The following is a 21,593-nucleotide window of genomic DNA, read 5'->3' as shown; positions in this document are numbered from 1 at the left end:
CTACTGGAAGCTCACAAGATCATAATGAGCCATTTGAGGTTCAAGAGTGGAGCCTATGCTGGGTTTTGTCCAAATGTATGGGGAAACTAGGATGGATCTCTCTTGAACCTTCTGTACCCGCTTCCAAGAGAGACTTTGATTCCTGATTGGAAGGGAGTCACTCTGTTCTCCACACCTTATGCCTCTTGTTGTGGACCTCTTCCCCTGTAATTTTTTTTCCTCTAATTTTAGAAATCTTATGGTTGCTTGAAGATTTATCTAGATCTTAATATTTTATCTTAACAATCTTAATATTTTGTTAATTCCTTTAGCTTTCTAATCTGATCCCCAGAGTCTAGCATCTAATTATTTTATATTCTGTAGTTGTATATTTTCTCTCTAACTAGATTCATTGTGTTCTATATGTTCTCTGATGTTTGTCATAGATCTTTGTACTCAGTGTCTGGGGATATCTACACTGAGTAGTATATTGGACTGTGAATATAATGGAGGGTAGACCCTAATTATGTTACTATATTTTATGGCTTAAAATGTCTCTCCCTGGCCAGTAATCTTTTCTGTGTTGTTTCCTTCATCCAAATCCTAAATTGCTTGAGAATAAGGACTTTCTTTGATTGTATATTTCAGATTCTTGTGTTAGGCACAGTCCTTGGCCCTGAGGCTCAGTAAATGCTTTTTTATTCATCCTTTATAGAGGGAGAGGGTGAGTGAATGGAAGGGAATCTGAATTTATATGTTTAGTGTTCCTTCCATTTTAGATTTGAGTAGAGTGAATTTTAAGCATTTCAAAAGCATGACTGCTAATTGGTAAAATTTGTGAATTGAAGGATTTTATCTAAGGTAGAATTGCCATCCTTTCCTGATTTTTCAGATGAGGATATTGCGGGTAGATACTGGCAGGATGATTTGTCTAAGATTCAAAAATTATTTATTTAGAACTGAAACTTAGGTTTCCTCACTCCGATTTTCATGTTCCTTCTTCCCCATTTATTCATTTATTAAGCAAATATTTGTTAAATATTCTTTAAATGAAAGGAATATCTAGTTGCCACAGAGAACTTTAAATCTAAAGATATGCAATCTTTGCCTTCAAAGACCTTACAGTTGAGTATAAGGGACAGATTTTTTTTTCTAGATAGGTATCTTTAAAAAAAAAAACCTGTAGTAGGTAGTGAGTGATGGGCTCACAAGTGAAGGCAATCAGAGAGGGGAAGGCTTTGTAGAGGAAGTGCTCTTTAAGCTGAGCTTGGAAGGAAGCTAGAGACTCTAAGGGAATAAGGTCAAAAGGAGTTATTCCAGGTATGGTGTAGGGATAGGGAGAAGAATAGTATGTACAAAGGTGTGGAATTGAAAAATTGAGTTGCATTTGTGAGAAACAGCATTAGGTCAGTGTGACTGGATAGAGAGTGTATGGAGCAGAACAATGTATATACATTATCAAATATCAAAGAATTCCCTCTGTATCCTGCTTCATTATAGTTATGTTTTGAAGCATCAGCATAAAACAAAGGTCTGGTAGGAAACAGAATGCTAGTTTGGAGCTGTACAAAGAGTTTGGGCCTAGAGATAGACATGTGGGAATTAACCTCAAACTGCAAGTGATAATTGAGGAATTGAATATTGATATGAGATTGATAAATCTTAAAATAATAATAACTAATATTTATGTTATACTTTAACATTTGCACTGACAACACTATTGTTTTATATTGTATATCTAGTCTACTATTTATGAAGTGATATGTCTACTAATATATGATTCATTATTTCTGTTGTTATCCCCATTTTACAAATGAGGAAACTGAGTTTGAGTTAGTTAAGTGACTTGCCCAGAGTCACATAGCTAAGTAAGTTTGTGAAGCAAAATTTGAACTCGGGTCTTCCTGACTCTATGTCCATTATTAATTTATCCACTATGACACCTATGTATGGCTCAAATTGTGAACATAATAGTTTAATGTTTAGCTATACAATTGGAAATGAACATGCAATATAATTAAATATTTGTACAAAAAAAATCTCTTGGTGATGGAAAAGAACTAACATGATATTGTGATCCATATTATAGGCTGCCCATTTTATATTTAGGGGAAGAGCTTATACATCTGAAGCTTTGAGATAATGAATCATGTATTAGCATTTATTGCTGGATACAAAGTGTTGAGCATATCTTACTATAATTTGTTTCAAGTAGAAAAATAATTTCCTTGCCATGACCATGAATTTAATTTGTGATACCAGTTCCATTCAGAGGAATTAACAAGTAGAAATTTTATTAAGTCTTGATTTTGCTGTTTCTTAATCTTAAGTGTTCTATCATCATTTTGGAAAGTGGTTCTAAAGTGAGTAGAATCTCAGGAATATAATTTATCTAACTCATTTTTTCTGTTTCATTTTCAGAGTGTCCAACCAGATTCTTCTTCACCTAGACATGTAAGTTACTGTATTCCATATAAAATACAAAGTTAATAAAGTATGCTTTAGTTTCAGTGCCTAAATGAAGGTTCTCAATGCTACCAGCTCACTGATAAGTCATAAAATGTTCTGGGAGATGCCATTGAGAGGTTCTTATCAGCTCCCAATAAATAAAGATAAATTTTTAATCTGTTGTATTCTTACTTTCTGTTAGCAAATATGAGATCTGACAGTGAGGATTAGTCTACTAACACATTTTTACCAAACAATTCTGTAGAATTATAGCAGTTAAATAAGAAATAAATAATGAAATGTTACATTCTCTGATTGTATTTATTATTATAATCATATTGGTGTTCCAAAATTATTTGTACTTATTCTACACATTTTTATATATGCAGTAAGATCTCCCCTAATAGAATGTAAGATTTCTTAAGAACAAGAACTATTTCAATTTCATTTTTATATACTCTGTATCTAATGTAATGCTTAGTGTGTATAAGAGGAACTTGAACAATATCATAAATAAAGTTAATAGATAAACATGATTTTTTCCATTTTATTTGATTACTTTGTCCACTTTGCATCACAAGAATCTCTAACAGTCAGAAAAATACATTGCTATATGTTTCTCTCCTCCTTTGCCCATCCCCTGGAAAGTTTAAGATTTAAGAAGTCTGGATTTTGGAAAGGACCGTATAGTAAAAAAGCCAATTGGAATCAGATTCCCTGGATTTGAAATCAAATTAAATCAATAAACATTTATTAAATGCTTACTCTGTGCTAGGAACTTTGCTAAGTGCTAAGGATACAAAGATAGGCAAAAACAGTCATTGACCTCAAAGAGCTCACAGTCTAATCAGAATGAGAGACAAGAGGCAAACAACTGTGTACGAGGAACATATGTATGGAATATATTGTAAGTAATCTCAGTGAGAAGGCACTAAAGTGAAACAGAAAGAATTCTTTAGAAGGTGGAATTTTAAACTGAGATTTGAAAGGGGCCAAGACTTGGAGATGAAGAAAGAGAGCAGTATTCCAGGGTTGGAGTTTGAATCTCCCTGCATTATCTGTGGGAATTCTGATCATCCCTTGGTTGTCCTTAAAAACTGTAGAGTAGGGTATTGGACTGGATTAACTAATTTCTAAGGCCTTCATTTGATATCTGTTTAGATGTGATGAAAATTTTTTAAAGGTGGGTAAGAATATATTATAAACTCTTAGATATCATAAATATCCAATGTGTAGTATTATTCAAAGAGCCCTATTTTATTTAAATGAATTATTTTCAGCAACTAAAATAATTTCTATCATTTTCAGGGTCATAATCGCATCATAGCCTATAGTAGACCAGTTTATTTCTGTTTATGTTGTGGTCTTATTTGGCTGCTGGATTATGGTAGCAGAAACCTTCCCATGACCAGGTTCAAGTTATATGGAATGGCTTTCACCAACCCACTGCTGCTTATGTCAGCCAGGGATTTAGTTATAGGTGAGTCATATTTAAATCATCTTAGTCATCAATATTAATTTACTAGTATATCAACAGTATTCACTGAAGAGTCAGATTGATTGCTTAGTACACTATTAAGGAAGATATATGTACTATAATTCTGTTTTGATTACTTATGTCAGTTAATCTGTCTAATGAGAAAAAGTCTGGTTTCTCAGAAGTAAAAACTATGAATGTTACAAAAATTTTTAGAAAATGCTCATTTAGTGTACTTATTAAGCAGAATAAATGAAGCACATGCCCTTTTGAATTGTGTACTTAATGTTCACATTTAAAATGTTTGAAGTAGCTATGTGACTCTGGGCAAGTCACTTAATCTAAATTGCCTGTTACTGCTATTCTTCCTTAGAACTGATATTTATTAACAATTCTAAGGCAAACAGTAAGGGTTATAAAAAATAAAAAGTAAAATGACTGAAGTAGATCATTTTTAGGAAGCTTAAAATATTAATATGCCAATTCTAGATAACAACATTTCACAATTTCATAATACTTAAATAAAATGATGAATTTATTATTTTAAAAATCATTACATTAATTTAATTTCATGTCATTTCTTTTTTTGTGGGGAGGTAGTGTTCACACTATGTTTTCCCATAGTGTTCTTTGTTGGGCTCCTGCCTCAGGTGAATACATTTGTGATGTATCTCTGTGAACAATTGGATATTCATGTGTTTGGTGGCAATGGTGAGTGCATTTTATTTATTGGGAAGCATACACTCAAAATGTCTAATCTGCAGTTTTAATGAGTAGCCTGTAATGCTACTTATTTTACTTTGAGATCTGAAACAAAATAGCATTACCTACTTGGTATCAAAAAAGGACCAAGGGGGCAACTAAGTAAGCCAGTGGATTGAGTATCAGGCTCTCACATGGGAGGTCCTAGGTTCAGATTTGGCCTCAGACACTTCCTAGTTGTGTGACCCTGGGCAAGTCACTTAACTCCCATTGCCTAGCCCTTACCACTCTTCTGTCTTGGAACCAATATATAGTATTGATTCTAAGATATGGAGGGTAAGGGTTTGTTTTTTTCTTTTTAAAGGGACCAAGATTTAATTTGGTAAATTTGGTAAATATTCAATAAAGGATCCAAAGTTTTTGAAATTCATGCTTCTTATATAAGAAGTGTTAACATATCATTTTAATAAATCTTGAAGTTTTAATGTAAAATCACAAAAATTTAGCATGTTTATAAAACATTATCTCCTTCCCCCTTTTAAAACTGTCAATAGTCTTAAGAGATGACAATAATAACATTTCTTCCCTTTTTAAAAAATTGTTTTGTATTTGGTTTTTTCTTTGCAGTTTTTCTTTTTGTTTTGTTTTTAGAAAGTGAATACCAATATTTAATTTGATGTATTTTGCTGGAGAAGCTTTTTGGAGGGAATAAAATCTTTTTTCAGTCAGAATTTGTGCTAGAAAGATATATTTCTTCATAATAAATTTCCTGTATTAAAAAATAAAAAAATGTGAGGAATGATAGAATACTGAACTCTAGTGTGTATTGACATAAATAGCAAGAAGAAAAATTATTCCCTTCTATCACAGTTTCACTTGCTACCTAGTTATCACCTTAAAAAATGATACCAGTCCATTCTACTTCCTTATCGTTTCTTCTTATTTCTTCTATAGTTACAGTAATTCATTTAGTCGTTTAAAATTTTGTCTTGAAACTAGTAACAGAAAGTGCCTGCTGTAAGTCCAGAAGATAAAATTTTTTCATTTTAGTTTTCCCCTTTCGCCCTGCTTTCCAAGTTCTTATTTATTGCATAAACTGTTTACATTTATGATTTGTTCATGTTCTTTACCTTTTGAAGGATCCTTCATCATTTAGTTATTATTTTATTTCTCAGATTGCAAGTGATATGTCAAATTTTTCAGTTATGCTTTATGTATAGTTCTCTTAGTTATTTTTATTTGAAAATGTTAAAGTTTCAACAGAACTAATAGGGAGTTTAATTTACAAAAACACTTTTAAATCTATGCACTATTTTTGTCTATAGATGATAATAAGAGGTTAAATCTGTTTTTTCTAACATCTAGCCACCACAAGCCTGCTTGCAGCACTTTACAGTTTTATCTGTAGTATTGTGGCAGTAGCATTACTATATGGACTGTGTTATGGAGCTCTAAGGGTAAGCAATGAATTAAAGTTTATTTGTTAAGTTGCTACTTAAAAAAGATAGTTACATTTTTTTTCTTGTCTCTACAATCATCTTATTTTACTGAATATAGAGTAGTTAGCTCTTCTTAATATGTTGCATATTGTTTTGATTTAACAGTGAATTTGGAGAACAGTTTCTTAGAATTGCTTTCTTAAATAGTGGTTAAACGGGAAATTAATTAGTGAATAGTAATGTAAAATTAAATTCTCAGATTTAAAAAATAAAATGTGGAAGTTAAAAATGCTGTTGATTAGTTGATAATGTATTTGTATTACTAGTTCCTCTATGCTACCTGGTACATGGCCAGCATTTAATCCTTATTATGATTAATAGATTTATGAGATTAGTAACTTAAATTTATTCAGTGCCCATCATACAAAACTCTTTGGTAGATTCTGTAAACCTAATCAACATAACAGCAAATACCTTTATAGGAGCTCCACAATTTATGTAACTATACTAGATACTTGGAATACAAATAACTTTTGGAAATTATGCAGTTTCCTAGCTACGGGACCCTAGGCAAGTCACTTAACCCCAATTGTCTAGCCCTTACTGCTCTTCTGCCTTAGAATCACTTTTAATTCTAATACATAAAGTAAGGTATTTGTTTTTTTAACGAAAATAATGTGGGGGGCGGAGTCAAGATGGCGGCTTAGAAGCAGCAAAAGTTCAGACCTCTGAAAACCCTTCCTTATTGATCACAAACTGAATGCTCCTAGGGGACTGAAATTCAAACATAACAACAGGACAGAGCTGGGAACTCTCCTTCTGGACTCAAATCAAAAGGTACTCCCCACAAAAGCCAGAATCCGAGAACACTCGGGTCTAAAGGGAAGGCCGAAGGAAGGTCCCAGGACCCCTCCCCCCCAACCCAGAGCGCTGAGCCCCCAGCGGCAGCGGGAACCTCTGGGCGGGCAAAGGTGATGGTCTGGAGGGTTTACCTTGAGAGCAACCTAGGCCAGGCTCAGAGCATCCAACACAGGCGGCAGGGAAGCAGCCAGAGAGAGACCAAAAAGCCTTCAGCCGCGTGCGGTAGGTCCTTCCATCTGGCTCCAGTCTCACCAGAGGTTTTTGCCTCGGGGTACATCCAGACCAACACAGTTGAACCTAATCCCATCATAGTCCTCAGAGCTCAGGAAGGCCAGGACGCCTCTCCCCTTGAGTGCAGGGCCTCCCACAAGGACAGGAAACTCTGGGTGGGCAAAGGCACTGGTGTGCCTTGTGGACAGTGCTGTGCCAGGCTCAGAGCGTAGAACGCAGGCAGCTGAGAAGCAGCTGGACAGAACCGGAGAGAGCCTGGGCGGCTCCAGCCTTCTAGGAGTCTTCAGCCTCAGAGCACATATAGTCCAACCCAGTTGAATTTAATTCGATCAAAAGCCTCCAGAGGACAGGGAAGCCAACATTCCTCCCCCAGAGATTGTACCAAGAGATCTGACAAAGCTCCAAGAAGGGAGACTGACAGGCCCAAAACAAAAAAAAAAAAATGAGAGGAGCAAAAGCACAGACAAATATGGGGAGCAAAGTAGGGTTAAACACAAGCAAACAACAGAAAAAGAAGAAAGAAATTACAATAGACAGCTTCTGTACAGGTAACTAGCAAAAAGCGAATGGAACCAAGGGGGTGGGATCAGCAAAAGAAAAATCAGAAATCCCAGCGAATTGGACACAGGCTTTGGAAGAACTCAAAATGCAATTCAAAACACAATTAAGAGAGGCTGAAGACAATTGGGAAAAGAACTTAAAAACTAAGATAAATCATCTGGAAACAGAAAATAGTGTCTTGAAAGCCAAAATCAACAAGATTGAAAATGAGGCAAAGAAGATGAAAGATGAGGCAAAGGAGATGAGAGATTAAGGTAAAGAGAATGAATGATCACCTCCAAAGCAAATCAGACCAGAAGGAGAACAATGGCCAAAAAGCCAGGGATGAAATCCTGTCTTTAAGAACAAGAATACAACAACTAGAATTAAGTGACCTCACAAGGCAGCAGGACACTATAAAACAAAACAAAAAGAATGAAAAAATTGAGGAAAATGTGAAGCATCTCATTCACAAAACAGACGATTTAGAAAATCGTTTAAGAAGAGACAATTTAAGAATCATTGGTCTACCAGAAGACCATGACAAACGAAAAAGCCTGGACATCATACTACAGGAAATTATTAAAGAAGACTGCCCCGATATCCTAGAACAAGAGAGAAAAGTGGAGATTGAAAGAATCCACAGATCACCTCCTGTACTTAATCCCCAACTGACAACACCCAGGAATGTTATAGCCAAATTCAAGAACTATCAGACCAAAGAAAAGATACTACAAGCTGCCAAGAAGAAGTCATTCAGATACCACAGAACTACAGTGAGGATAACGCAGGATCTGGCGGCATCCACACTGAAGGACCGAAAGGCATGGAATATGATATTCCGGAAAGCAGGGGAACTAGTTCTACAACCAAGAACCAACTACCCAGCAAAATTGACTATATTCTAACAGGTGAAAGTATGGTCATTCAACAAAATAGAAGAATTCCAAGAATTCGTAAAGGAAAGACCAGACCTGAACAGAAAATTTGATGTCCAAGCACAGAACTCAAGAGAATCATCAAAAGGTAATTAAAAAAGAGGGAAAAAACAAAAACAAAACAAAACAAAAAAATTTTTAAGAGACTCAATAAGTTAAAATGATATGTATCCCTATAAGAAAAGAGGTCAATGGTAACTCTTAAAAACTGTTGTTATTACCTGGGCAGCAAAAAGAAGTACACTTAGAGGGTACAGTGACAAACTATATAGGATAAAAGGACAAGACATAAATAGGTATATAGATATATGCATGCATAAATACATACACATGTGTATGCATATATACATATATATATATATAACTTGAGCTTAAAATACATTAATATTAAAAGAAATGGGAAAAGAAACAAATGGGGGTAAATTGATATGTCACAAAGAAGCTCATGGTGGGAGGGGGGGAAAACATCAATACACTGGAAGGGTAAAGAGGTCGGAGATAGGAAATACTCAACTCTTACGTGCTTTGAAATTGACCCAAAGAGGGAAGAAGAATCCAATCCATTGGGGCAGAGAATAGATTTGCTCCCTATAGGGGAGTAGAAGGGTAACAAACGGATTGGTGGGGAGGGAAAATAGTACAAGGGAGGGAGGGGGCAAGGGGTTAATTTTAGAAAGACTACAGGGAATATAAGGGGGGAATAAAAAGGGAGGGGGGTAGAAAGGGAAGTAAAATAACAGTGGGAACTAGGGGGAATGATTAAAAACAAACATTGGTATAGAAGGAAATAGTGAAAGAAGAAATGGCAGGAACAGGAGTAGAAATCAAAATGCTGGGTAATACACAGCTAGTAATCATAACTCTGAATGTGAATGGAATGAATTCACCCATAAAATGCAAGCGAATAGCAGAGTGGATTAGAATCCAAAACCCTACCATATGCTGTCTAACAAGAAACACACATGAGGAAGGTAGATACGCATAGGGTGAAAGTAAGAGGGTGGAGCCAAATCTATTGGGCATCAACTGATAAAAAGAAGGCAGGAGTCACAATAATGATATCCAACAAAGCTAAAGTAAAAATAAATCTAATTAAAAGAGATAGGGAAGGTAATTACATCCTGATAAAAGGCAGTATAGACAATGAGGAAATATCTGTACTCAACATGTATGCACCAAATGGCATAGCATCCAAATTTCTAAAGGAGAAACTAGAGGAGCTCAAGGATGAAATAGAAAAACTATACTAGTTGGAGACCTGAATCTTCCTCTATCTGAACTAGATATATCAAACCAAAAAATAAATAAGAAAGAGGTAAGAGAAGTGAATGAAATCTTAGAAAAATTAGAGTTAGTAGACATGTGGAGAAAAATAAATAGGGACAAAAAAGGAATATACCTTCTTTTCTGCAGCACATGGTACATTCACAAAAATTGACCGTGTATTAGGACATGAAAACATTGCAAATAAGTGCAAAAGAGCAGAAATAATAAATGCAACTTTCTCAGATCACAATGCAATGAAAATTATAATTAGTAAGGGAACATGGAGAGGTAAATCAAAAATTAATTGGAAATTAAACAATACGATTCTCCAAAACCAGTTAGTTAAAGAACAAATCATAGAAACAATTAATAACTTCATTGAAAAAAGTGATAATGATGAGACATCCTTTCAAAACCTATGGGATGCAGCCAAAGCACTACTCAAGGGGAAATTTATATCCTTGAGTTCATATATTAACAAATTAAAATGGGCAGAGGTCAATGAATTGGGCATGCAAATTAAAAAATTAGAAAGCGAACAAATTAAAAATCCTCAGATGAAGACTAAATTAGAGATCCTAAAAATCAAAGGAGAAATTAATAAAATTGAAAGTCAAAGAACTAACTAGAAGCTGGTACTTTGAAAAAACAAATAAAATAGACAAAATACTAGTCAGTCTAATTAAAAAAAAGGAAAGAAAAAAACCAAAATGACAATATCCAAGATGAAAAAGGAGAGCTCACCTCTAATGAAGAGAAAATTAAGACAATTAATAAAAACCACTCTGCCCAATTATATGGCAACAAATATGGCAATCTAGGTGATATGGTTGAATACTTACCAAAATATAAATTGCCTAGACTAACAGAGGAAGAAATAAATTACCTAAACAACCCCATATCAGAAAAAGAAATTTAACAAGCCATCAAAGATCCCTAAAAAAAAAATCTCCAGGTCCAGATGGATTCACAAATTAATTCTATCAAGCATTCAAAGAACAACTAATCCCAATATTGAACAAACTATTTGAGAGAATGAGCCAAGAAGGAGTTCTACCAAGTTCATTTTATGATACAAACATGGTACTGAGCAGGTCAAAAACAGAGCAAGAAAACTATAGACCAATTTTCCTAATGAATATAGATGCAAAAATCTTAAATAGGATATTAGCAAAAAGACTCCAGCAAGTCATCACAAGGGTTATCCCCTATGACCAGGCAGGGTTCATACCAGGAATGCAAGGATGGTTCAATATTAGGAAAACCATCCACATAATTGACCATATTATCAAGCAAATTGACAAAAATCACAAAATTATCTCAATAGACGCAGAAAAAGCCTTTGATAAAATACAACACCCATTCCTATTGAAAATACTAGAAAGTATAGGAAGAGAAGGGTCGTTCCTAAAAATAATAAACAGTATATATTTAAAACCATTAGCAAATTTCATCTGTAATGGGAATAAACTCTACATTTTACCAATAAGATCAGGACTAAAATAGGGATGCCCATTATCACCTCTATTATTTAATATTGTACTAGAAACACTAGCAGTAGCAATTAGGGAAGAAAAAGAAATTGAAGGTATTAAAATTGGCAATGAGGAGACCAAGCTATCACTCTTTGCGAGTAATATGATGGTTTACTTAAAGAATCCTAGAGAATCAACCAAAAAGTTACTCAAAATAATCAACAACGTTAGCAAAGTTGCAGGATGCAAAATAAACCCATATAAGTCATCAGCATTTCTTTATATCTCTAACCCATTTCAGCAGGAATAATTAGAAAGAGAAATACCATTTAAAATCACCCTAGATAATATAAAATACTTTGGAATCTATCTGCTGAGACAAACACAGGAAGTATATGAACACAATTACAAAACACTCTCCACACAGTTAAAACTAGAGCTAAACAATTGGAAAAACATTGATTGCTCATGAGTAGGATGAGCTAACATAATAAAAATGACAATCCTACCCAAATTAATTTACTCATTTAGTGCCATACCCATTGAACTACCACAAAACTTCTTTACTGAATTAGAAGAAACCATAACTAAGTTCATTTGGAAGAACAAAAGATCAAGGATATCCAGGGAAATCATGAAAAAAAAATGCAAAGGAAGGTGGCCTTGCAGTCCCAGACCTCAAACTAAAAGCAGTGCTCATCAAAACAATTTGGTACTGGCTAAGAAACAGAAAGGAGGATCAGTGGAATAGGCTTGGGGTAAGTGACCTCAGGAAGACAGTCTATGACAAACCCAAAGACCCCAGATTTTGGGACAAAAATCAGTGGATATTGACAAAAACTGCTGGGAAAATTGGAAGACAGTGTGGGAGAGATTAGTTTTGAATCAACACCTCACACCTCACACCCCACACCAAGATAAATTCACAATGGGTGAATGACTTGAACATAAAGAAGGAAACTGTAAGTAAATTAGGCGAACACAGAATAATATACATGTCAGACCTTTGGGAAGGGAAAGATTTTAAAACCAAGCAAGACTTAGAAAGAGTCACAAAATGTAAAATAAATAATTTTGACTACATCAAATTAAAAATGTACAAACAAAACCAATGTAACTAAAGTCAGAAGGGAAGCAACAAGTTGGGAAATAATCTTCATAAAAACCTCTGACGAAGGATTAATTACTCAAATTTACAAAGAGCTAAATCAATTGTACAAAAAAATCAAGCCATTCTCCAATTGATAAATGGGCAAGGGACATGAATAGGCAGTTTTCAGATAAAGAAATCAAAACTATTAATAAGCACATGGAAAAGTGTTCTAAATCTCTTATAATCAGAGAGATGGAAATCAAAACAACTCTGAGGTATCACCGCACACCTAGCAGATTGGCTAAATGTCAGCAAAGTAAAGTAATGAATGTTGGAGGGGATGTGGCAAAGTGGGGACACTAATTCATTGCTGGTGGAGTTGTGAATTGATCTAACCATTCTGGAGGGCAATTTGGAACTATGCCCAAAGGGCGATAAAAGACTGTCTACCCTTTGATCCAGCCATAGCACTGCTGGGTTTGTACCCCAAAGAGATAATAAGGAAAAAGACTTGTACAAGAATATTCATAGCTGCACTCTTTGTGGTGGCCAAAAATTGGAAAACGAGGGGATGCCCAATAATTGGGGAATGGCTGAACAAATTGTGGTATATGTTGGTGATGGAATACTATTGTGCTAAAAGGAACAATAAAATAGAGGAATTCCATGGAGACTGGAACAACCTCCAGGAAGTGATGCAGAGAGAAAGGAGAAGAACCAGGAAAACATTGTACACAGAGACTGATACAATGTGGTATAATCGAAGGTGATGAACTTCTCCATTAGTGGCAATGCAATGTCCCTGACCAATCTGCAGGGATCTAAAAAATACTATCCACAAGCAGAGGATAAACTGCGGGAGTAAAAACACCGATGAAAAGCAACTGCTTGACTACAGGGGTGGAGGAGACATGACTGAGGAGAGACTCTAAATGAACACCCTAATGAAAAATACCAACAACATGGAAATGGGTTCGAATCAAGGACACATGTGATACCCAGTGGAATCGCGCATCGGCTATGGGAGAGGGGGGGGGGGGGGAAGAAAATGATCTTTGTTTCCAATGAATAATGTTTGAAAATGAGCAAAATAAAATAATGTTTAAAAGGGGAAAAAAAAGAAAATAATGTAGTAGCTTAAGTAGCCATCCTGAGGCAGCCTAGAATCAAGCAGGGTAGATAAGAGAGACAAATGTAACCAAGAATAATGTATAATTTAAAAAATTCTAAAAAGATTGAAAGGAAAATGTATATTAGAGATTTTGATAGTGAATCATAGAAATTATTTGATCTCAGAAGGTTTTCAGGAAGGAGGGTGTCTTCCTGACTACAATTATCAGGATAATAATTGTCTTGTATAAATGGGATAGTTAAGACAAATGCTTAGGAATGGAAGGCCACCTAGAAGACATAAGGGAAGTTTGCCCAAAATTGAGAATGTGTGTGCTCTCTTGTCAATGACAACAAAATGAAAAATGTGCTGTGTTTTGCTTGCCGAATTTAATTTTCTTTTACCCATGTTAATTCATAATCGTTAAAGTTCTTTAATAAATCATGAACTTTTTACTCTGTTTTTTTTTCCATCAGGATTCTTGGGATGGCCAACATATTCCTGTACTTTTCTCTGTGTTTTGTGGTTTGTTAGTGGCGATATCCTATCATCTCAGCAGACAAAGTAGTGACCCATCTGTACTTTTGTAAGTAAAACCAAAGTCTATATTGAATTAAGAAAATTTATTTAAGGTTTTAAGCATTTTGGATGAATTTTACTTTCCCTTAGCCCACCCCAAAGTGCTACTGCTGTGACTTTTTGTTTTAGATTTCTAAACATAATAACTTTGGATGATTATAGCCACATATGATCAGAGGATTTGGCAGATTTGAAAGGTATTAAGTTGTATGTTGTATGATGAAAAGACTAAGTGTTATATACTCTATTAGCTTATAACACCCTAGACTTATTAGTATGACATCATTAGTTCATAATTAAACTAGATTCATCTTTCCATTTCTTTCTTGAAACTTTGATTCTTTGTTGTTTGAGACACAATTTTCCATTTATATATATGATGTAATTTTTCCTTATATTGTAGCTCGTTGGTGCAATCAAAAATTTTTCCAAATACAGAAGAGAAAAATCCAGAGGATCCTCTGTCTGAAGTAAAAGATCCACTACCTGACAAACTTAGGAATTCTGTTGTAAGTTCCTTAAGGTGTTATTCCTTTTTAAAGAGCCTGAAACTATATCTTAGTTATTGAAATACAGAATATGTATATATATATATATATATATGTACATATATATATATAGTTTTTAAAATTCCCAATAGATCCTTATGAAGACCACAATTTCATTGTGTTGTAATGTGTTCTGTTTAGTTCATTTGAAAAATTTAAGGCGTGTGAACCACTTGTCCTTAAGTGTGATTTTTCTAATCAAAGTGAATTAGATGATATTCAGAGAATTGACTTTAGAACAGCCAAAACTAAGTGATATCATTAGTCACAGAATAATACAATTTTAAACAATCATTTTGAATTTAGGGTATGTAAAAATGTTAATAAGTTGTTTTCAAATGACAGTATTGTACCATATTTTTTGGTAGAATTTTACTCCCTTTTTCTTAAGGAAGTTTACTTTCAAATGGGGTCAAAAGAAATTCATGTGATCAGATTGTCTTCCTTTTATCTGATGCTATGAGCAAGATACCCAGGCTTCTTTAGGGCTGTTGGCACTACTGTCCTCTGGCATCAGAGATTTAAAGCAAGTTCCTGCCTCCCCTGGCTGTTGGCATTTCTGATCTTCAGATTTTCAGGGAATACAAAGATCTTTATATCTAGGAGCCTTAACAACTAGAAAAAAGAGGAGAATAGAAAGAGTAGAGGACATAAATATTCTCAAGGTAGTCGTAGACTGCCTTGAACTCTGCCTTAAACTCTAGGATTTGTATAGCTGTAAAAATGTCTGTTGAAATATGGGGTTGGGTTATACAGATTCTCAAATTGAAGGATAGGAAATATGTAATATATAAAATTATCTGCACAATAAGTAGGACGTTTTAAAAAATCTCTTCATATTTGGTGTTTATTCCTAAAAATCATTTGGCATGTTTCATATATGAATTGATGTAATTCATATATGTGTGTGTTTTTTTGTCTCATGGCTGATAATTTATCTTTTAAAGTGTTACTTTGGATTATTGACATTTGTGGAAGGTTGTAGACTTCAACAGGGAACAGATTTTTTAAAATAGTGGAAAATAAAGGAGTTTAGAGTGAGGTTGGCACAAGTTCCAATAAAGCCAGATCATCCTGAGAGCATGTCAAGATGAGGGGGAAAAAGATGAAATAGACTGTCAACATTTCTGTGATTGTTTTTTTTCCCATTAGTGACAATGGAGTCATCACATTTAGATTCCTAAATGACACTAACTGAGAAGAGTGGCTGAACTAAAACCTGGGATACAGCAGAATTCTATTCTGGAAGAAACATAGTTTTGGGGGTGTTTATAGATCACTTTCTGAGATATTTAAAAGAGGGGAAGATAAATATTTGGAGGAAAAAGATTTTAATTCTGAGGAAAGGTCATCAATTAAATATCAATATTTCATTGAGAAATAACTTAAGAATGGTTTCAATGGAAAGATAAACCCTTCATTTATTTCTGGTTGTATGTTATGTTAGTATTCTTGGTATTAGTAACAGGTTGAGTACTAACTGGTACCTTGCCAGCAAAAATCTTAGAAGATGCCAAAGGAAAGAAAATGGTGGGGTCTTACTGCAAACTTCAGGGAAAAAATAAAGGCATTTTATTCTCTGAATTTTTTACAATGTACATATACATTCGTTTATCTTTATAGAATATTGGACAACTGATTTTTTTCTTCTTAGATAGTTTGTTTCTTTAATATAGAAGTATCAATGGGCAGATTACTTTCAGGCATAAAAATTGGAGAAAACTGAAAAGATCTAGAATACTGAGTTGTGAACTATGTAACAAAAAAGTAAAATAGGAATGTGTCATTAAATTTTTTATCTTAGTGCTAGACCAACAATCCTTTCTTTTTAATTTGAAATTTTTTTTAAATTAGAGTATTTTTCCATGGTTACATGATTCATGTTCTTTCCCTCCTCTCCTCCGAATCCCTCCCCACCTCCCCCTGTAGCCAGCGAGCAATTCCACTGGGTTTTACATGTGTCACCAATAATCACTTTTTAAAAAACTCTTCAATGAATCACTTTTTATTATTTTAATATGTAGAGGAAGGTTAACATATAAGAGTTTTCATCCCCAATTATCCTATGCTACAAATCCTAAAAAGATGGCTTGAGTTACTAACGAACTTAAGCACTTCCTGATTTTTCCCCTTTGATAAAAATACTTTAAATAGATATTTTCTGCCTTTAGTTAAAGTCTGTCTTCCCCAATAGATGCCCAAATTGACATATCAGAGAAAGCTTCTACAATTGTCAATAAGTTAGATTGCATTTTAAATCCATTCATTCTTTGAAACTCTAGGAACAAATACCCTCCTACTCTGTCACAGCTGAGTAATCATCTCAGGGGCACAATTATACAAGAATTTAATTCTCGTATCAGCATTACAAATTCAGATGGAACAATTATATCATTTAGGTTCTGACTGAATCACTGACTGGGAAATAGACATTTCTATCTGTTTTAAGTGAAACTTATCTGATGTTTTCTGTTAGAAATATTTTGTTTCCTTGATTTTCAGGCTTTCCTCTAATCCTTCTCTATTCCATTATCACTCTGGTAAAATCAAAAATAAAAATAAGCAGAGAGATTTCCCTAGTATTGTCAAATCATTAGTGCTGATGCAGAACTGTTTTAAGAATTCCCAACAACTGTTGTTATTTATGAGTTAGAAGTCACCTTGGAAAAAGGGATCTCATTTAAAAGCTTAGAAATAAAATTATTCTAATTTATATGATGTTAATACTAGAGCACAAATCATTAAACTCATTTCCTAAAAAATTTTTTTAGAGTTCTTTCTAATTGTTTGCTTCAAACCCTGAAATTATGAACAATAGCGTAGTCACATGATAAACCATTTCTGATCTTTCTTAAAGGAAAACTGTACTGAATTGAGTTAACATCTATTAGTATCATCACTATTAGTAACATCATTCCTTAAGTGATAGAAAGTCCTACTAACAAGCTGACAAGAGCTCAAAACTCCAACACTAGAACTGAAGTTACTTTCATCTTTTCTGGCATTTAATGATTTTCAGAATAAAAAGACAGGTAAAGGTTTCAGACTTATTTCTTGTCTGGAGGCAAAAAAAAATCAATAAGAGCATATTCCAAGTAAACTTTTCAGGACTGCAGTACTGCTCTTCATCTGATCTGTCCTCCAGCCAACATAGTCTGTTTTTTAAATGAGGGTCTTCCATCACTCATTGATTTTGCATATTTTTCCTTTGCCTCTCTGCCAACATCACTGTCTTTCCAATACTTATCTGGTATCTTGCCTCCAGGTCTTCCTTATCCATTCTTTTTGACATCTTGGCAACCTGTTCCCATTCCTTGTGGATAACTTGATACTCTAAGGGAGTTCCACTAATGTACCACCTGGCATTTTCAGCATTGCTCTGGATTGGTATTCAGAAGAACAGTCTGTGGGGTTTTTTTCCACTTAAAAAATTCATAGGTGAGGGGAAAAATTAAATTTTAAAAATATGGGAAAACTATATCAGATTACCATCTTGGGATGGGGAAAGTAAGAAAAAGAGAGAATTCAAGACTCAAAATTCTTTTAAAATGTTGGAAACTATTTTTACATGTAATTAGGGAAAAAATAAATAAAATAAAAATTTCACAGATCTTTTACTCATTTGTTTAAATAGAGAAGTTCCCAGTACACAAAGTGCAATAACTTTTCTTGATCTTTCTTGTCACCTCAGAAGTGCTAGGTACTCTCCCAGCTTCTTCTAAGGGTTGCTGTCCTAAGTAGAGCCTGCTTAATATCGTAGAGGTGAACTTGGAGGGGAGGCTTCAAGGGCCCAGCAGCCTCATGACCTTACTTCCACCTCCATGATCATCACCTCTTGGATCCTCTCCACTCTCTTAACTGCCCTTTCCTCATTCTCCTATTCACTTGACTGTTTTCTATATTTCTCTTATTGGTTGTTCATCCATGACTCATCACTAGTATTGAGTATCATTGAAGCCTCTGCCATGGACCCCTCTTATCTTTCTCATCTTTACCAGGAAGCCATGAATTAAAAAAAATTATAACCTCATTTCAATAGAATTTGTTTCCATTGTAATCTGTGTATTTTATATATTTGGAAACATTTTTATGAGAATAAATCCATATTTACCAGATACATATTTTACCAGATTGCCAAAGAGAAGAATATAACATTTAAAAAGTCTTAAGAATCCCTATCCTATACTATCTTAATAATCTTATAAGCTCCCATAGGTTATTATTGTTTCTATGCATGTGGTTTCTAGATTTTTTTACCTAACCCTGTTCTCTTCCTTAGCTATAATCTCACGTTTATACCATATATCATTTCTTACCTGGGCTATTGAAGTAATCTTCTAATTGTTCTTTTTGCTTCAAGTCTCTCCCAGCTTCAGTTTATTCTCCATTTGATTACCAAAATATATATGATATTACTTCTATACTCAGTATATTCCAGTGGTCCCCTCAAGGTCAAATATAAATTATTTTGTCATTTAAAGCTCCTTACAGACTTACTACCTTTCCAGTCTTATAACTCTGTGTGTTAATGCTAGTTTTTGTTTCTAGAATACTTTAAGGTTTAAGTGCAAAAGAGCTTCCATGAATTCTGTTTTCAGATTCTATCAATAATAAAACTTGATTAAGAGTCTACTTTGTGGGTATCACTGGGGATTCAAATTTCAAAATGAAATTGCCTGCTTTCAAGGAACTTACTTCTTTTTTCATATATGAGCAAGGCTATAAAATACATACAAAGGAAATGATCTTTGGGTGACTGGGGTGGTGGGTTGGAAGCAATGAGAGGGAATCGAGACTCGGTATTGAACAAGACACATGATCAATTTTGAAGGAACTCCTAGGAGCACTTTAAGTGGTAATATGAAAAGGGAATGTGTTTCAGGAAGGGGACAAGTTGTCAAAGGCTTTAAAAGCTAACCAACATAGCTTTTCTTTGGTCCTACTGGCATTAGGAAGCAAATGGGATTTATTGAGGGAAATGATACGGTCAGACTTACATTGTGGTACAATTGAATGTAATGGACTTCTCTACTAGCAGCAATGCAGTGATCCTGATGGACATATGAGAAAGAACACTATCCACATCCAGAGAAAGAACTGTGGAAGTAGAAACACAGAAGAAAAACAACTGCTCAAACACAAGGATCGATGGGGATGTGATTGAGGATGTAGACTCTGAACAATCGCCCTATTGCAAAAATCAATAATGTAGAAATAGGTCTTGATCAATGACACATGCAAAACCCAGTAGAATTGCATGTCAGCTACGGGAAGGGGTTTGGGGGGAGGTCAGGGAAAGAACATGAATCTTGTAACAATGGAAACATATTCTAAATTAAATAAAATTTTCAAAATTAAAAATGTAAATAATAGTGCTGACAGCATGAAAAGCATAGGATAGAAATCAAAATTATTTGTTCTGCTTTAAATAGTATCTATAGTGGGGGAAGCTACACAGTGTATAGAGAACCATTCCTGGAGTTAGTAGGATCTGAATTCAAATCTGGTCTCAGACACCTTCTAGCCATGTGACCTAGAGTAAGCCACTTAACCCCAATTGCCTAGCCCTTCACTGCTTTTCTGCATTAGAATCAATATTTAGTAGCAATTCTAAGATAGAAGGTAAGGGATTTTTTTAATAACCTGTATAGTGCATAAAATCAGACTTAAGATCTGTTTTTACATCACACCATCTAAATATCTTCCAATGTGGGAAGCATAGATAGAGGAAGATCTTTACTGTTTTTAGATTGCTAAGAAAGGAAATAGTAGTACTTAAAAAAGGGGGGAAAAAAACCTATATGTTCCCATAACTCCCAGAGTTTTGCTAGAGCTAAAAGCTAATTTTTTTAAACTACATTGCTAAAGAAGTAATTCCCTTATTCAGGGCTCCACCAGCATAACTCTAATAAACATCTATAAAATTCTACAACTATCTTTTAATGTGTCTAGTGAATAATGTAAATATCCTTCACACGTGAGAATTTGTTTAAAGGGAGGAGTGATGTTCTGTTTGGTGAAATTAACTGCCTCAAATGAAGTATTGAAATAGATATTGAATTGCATTTTAATCCAAGAGACAGACTGTTGAAACGGATTGTAATTTAAATGTTTATTTATTTTTGAATCTTTGCCTTACATCTTTGAATCAATACTAAGTATTAAGGATTAGTTCTAAGACAGAAGAGTGGTAAGGGCTAGATAATTGGAGTTAAGTGATTTGCCCAAAGTCACATAGCTAGTAAGGGTCTGAATCCAGATTGGAACCCAGGATTTTCCCATCTCTAGGCCTGACTCTCTATCCACTTAACCACTATGCTGCCCCTTAAACATTTATTCTTAGGAGAAAAGGTCAAAAGAGTGTGGATCTTTCTCATAATTACCAATTTCAGATAGCAACAAATATAAGTAACATTGTTGGAATTTATGGTAAATATACAAAATCTTTCACATATTTGAATTCTGGGGATTTTCTATCACCATAGCTAGCTCCATAATTTTTCTGTCATATTTCTTTGGTTACTATTGGTGTGAATAATATGAATATATGCCTTGTATGTAGTTTGCCTGTTCCTTCTAGTATGTATTTATATGTAATTATTAATTTTTATCTGTGTACTTCTCCAGTTTTTCGTTGAGTTCTGTAGCTTAATTGCCTTTTCTTTTAGTCACAATCTTTCTCCCCCCATATTTGCACAATTACAACTGCTAATCCAAAGGTTGCATAGAAGTTGAGCCTATAAAATGGAATGGTATTGTTCAGTGGTCAGCTTGTGAACTAGACTCATTATCTTTCCATTGCTATATAATGGCATTGTAGAAGTAATTCTTGAATTATGCAGTGCTTCCTTCCCACCCTAAATAATGAAATAGAGTACATGGTTTAGTGTAAAGAATTTTACAGAG

The 21,593-nt window shown here is 34.3% G+C and overlaps 1 protein-coding gene across 6 annotated transcripts in view; it reads left to right on the top strand.

The window, feature by feature from the left end:
- PCNX1 (pecanex 1) overlaps positions 1 to 21,593 on the top strand; it is a 216,125-nt gene that overhangs the window by 123,578 nt on the left and 70,954 nt on the right. For all 6 annotated transcript variants that reach the window (XM_007472896.3, XM_016424178.2, XM_001368479.4 and 3 more), the window contains 6 exons: positions 2,401 to 2,433; positions 3,736 to 3,907; positions 4,505 to 4,615; positions 5,972 to 6,063; positions 14,037 to 14,146; positions 14,543 to 14,648. In XM_007472896.3, coding sequence (XP_007472958.1) covers positions 2,401 to 2,433; positions 3,736 to 3,907; positions 4,505 to 4,615; positions 5,972 to 6,063; positions 14,037 to 14,146; positions 14,543 to 14,648 — 624 coding nt within the window. The remainder of the gene's footprint in view (positions 1 to 2,400; positions 2,434 to 3,735; positions 3,908 to 4,504; positions 4,616 to 5,971; positions 6,064 to 14,036; positions 14,147 to 14,542; positions 14,649 to 21,593) is intronic.

This window comes from Monodelphis domestica, chromosome 1 (genome assembly GCF_027887165.1).
Source record: "Monodelphis domestica isolate mMonDom1 chromosome 1, mMonDom1.pri, whole genome shotgun sequence".
NCBI lineage: Eukaryota > Metazoa > Chordata > Mammalia > Didelphimorphia > Didelphidae > Monodelphis > Monodelphis domestica.
This window is presented reverse-complemented; position numbering and strand designations above follow the sequence as displayed.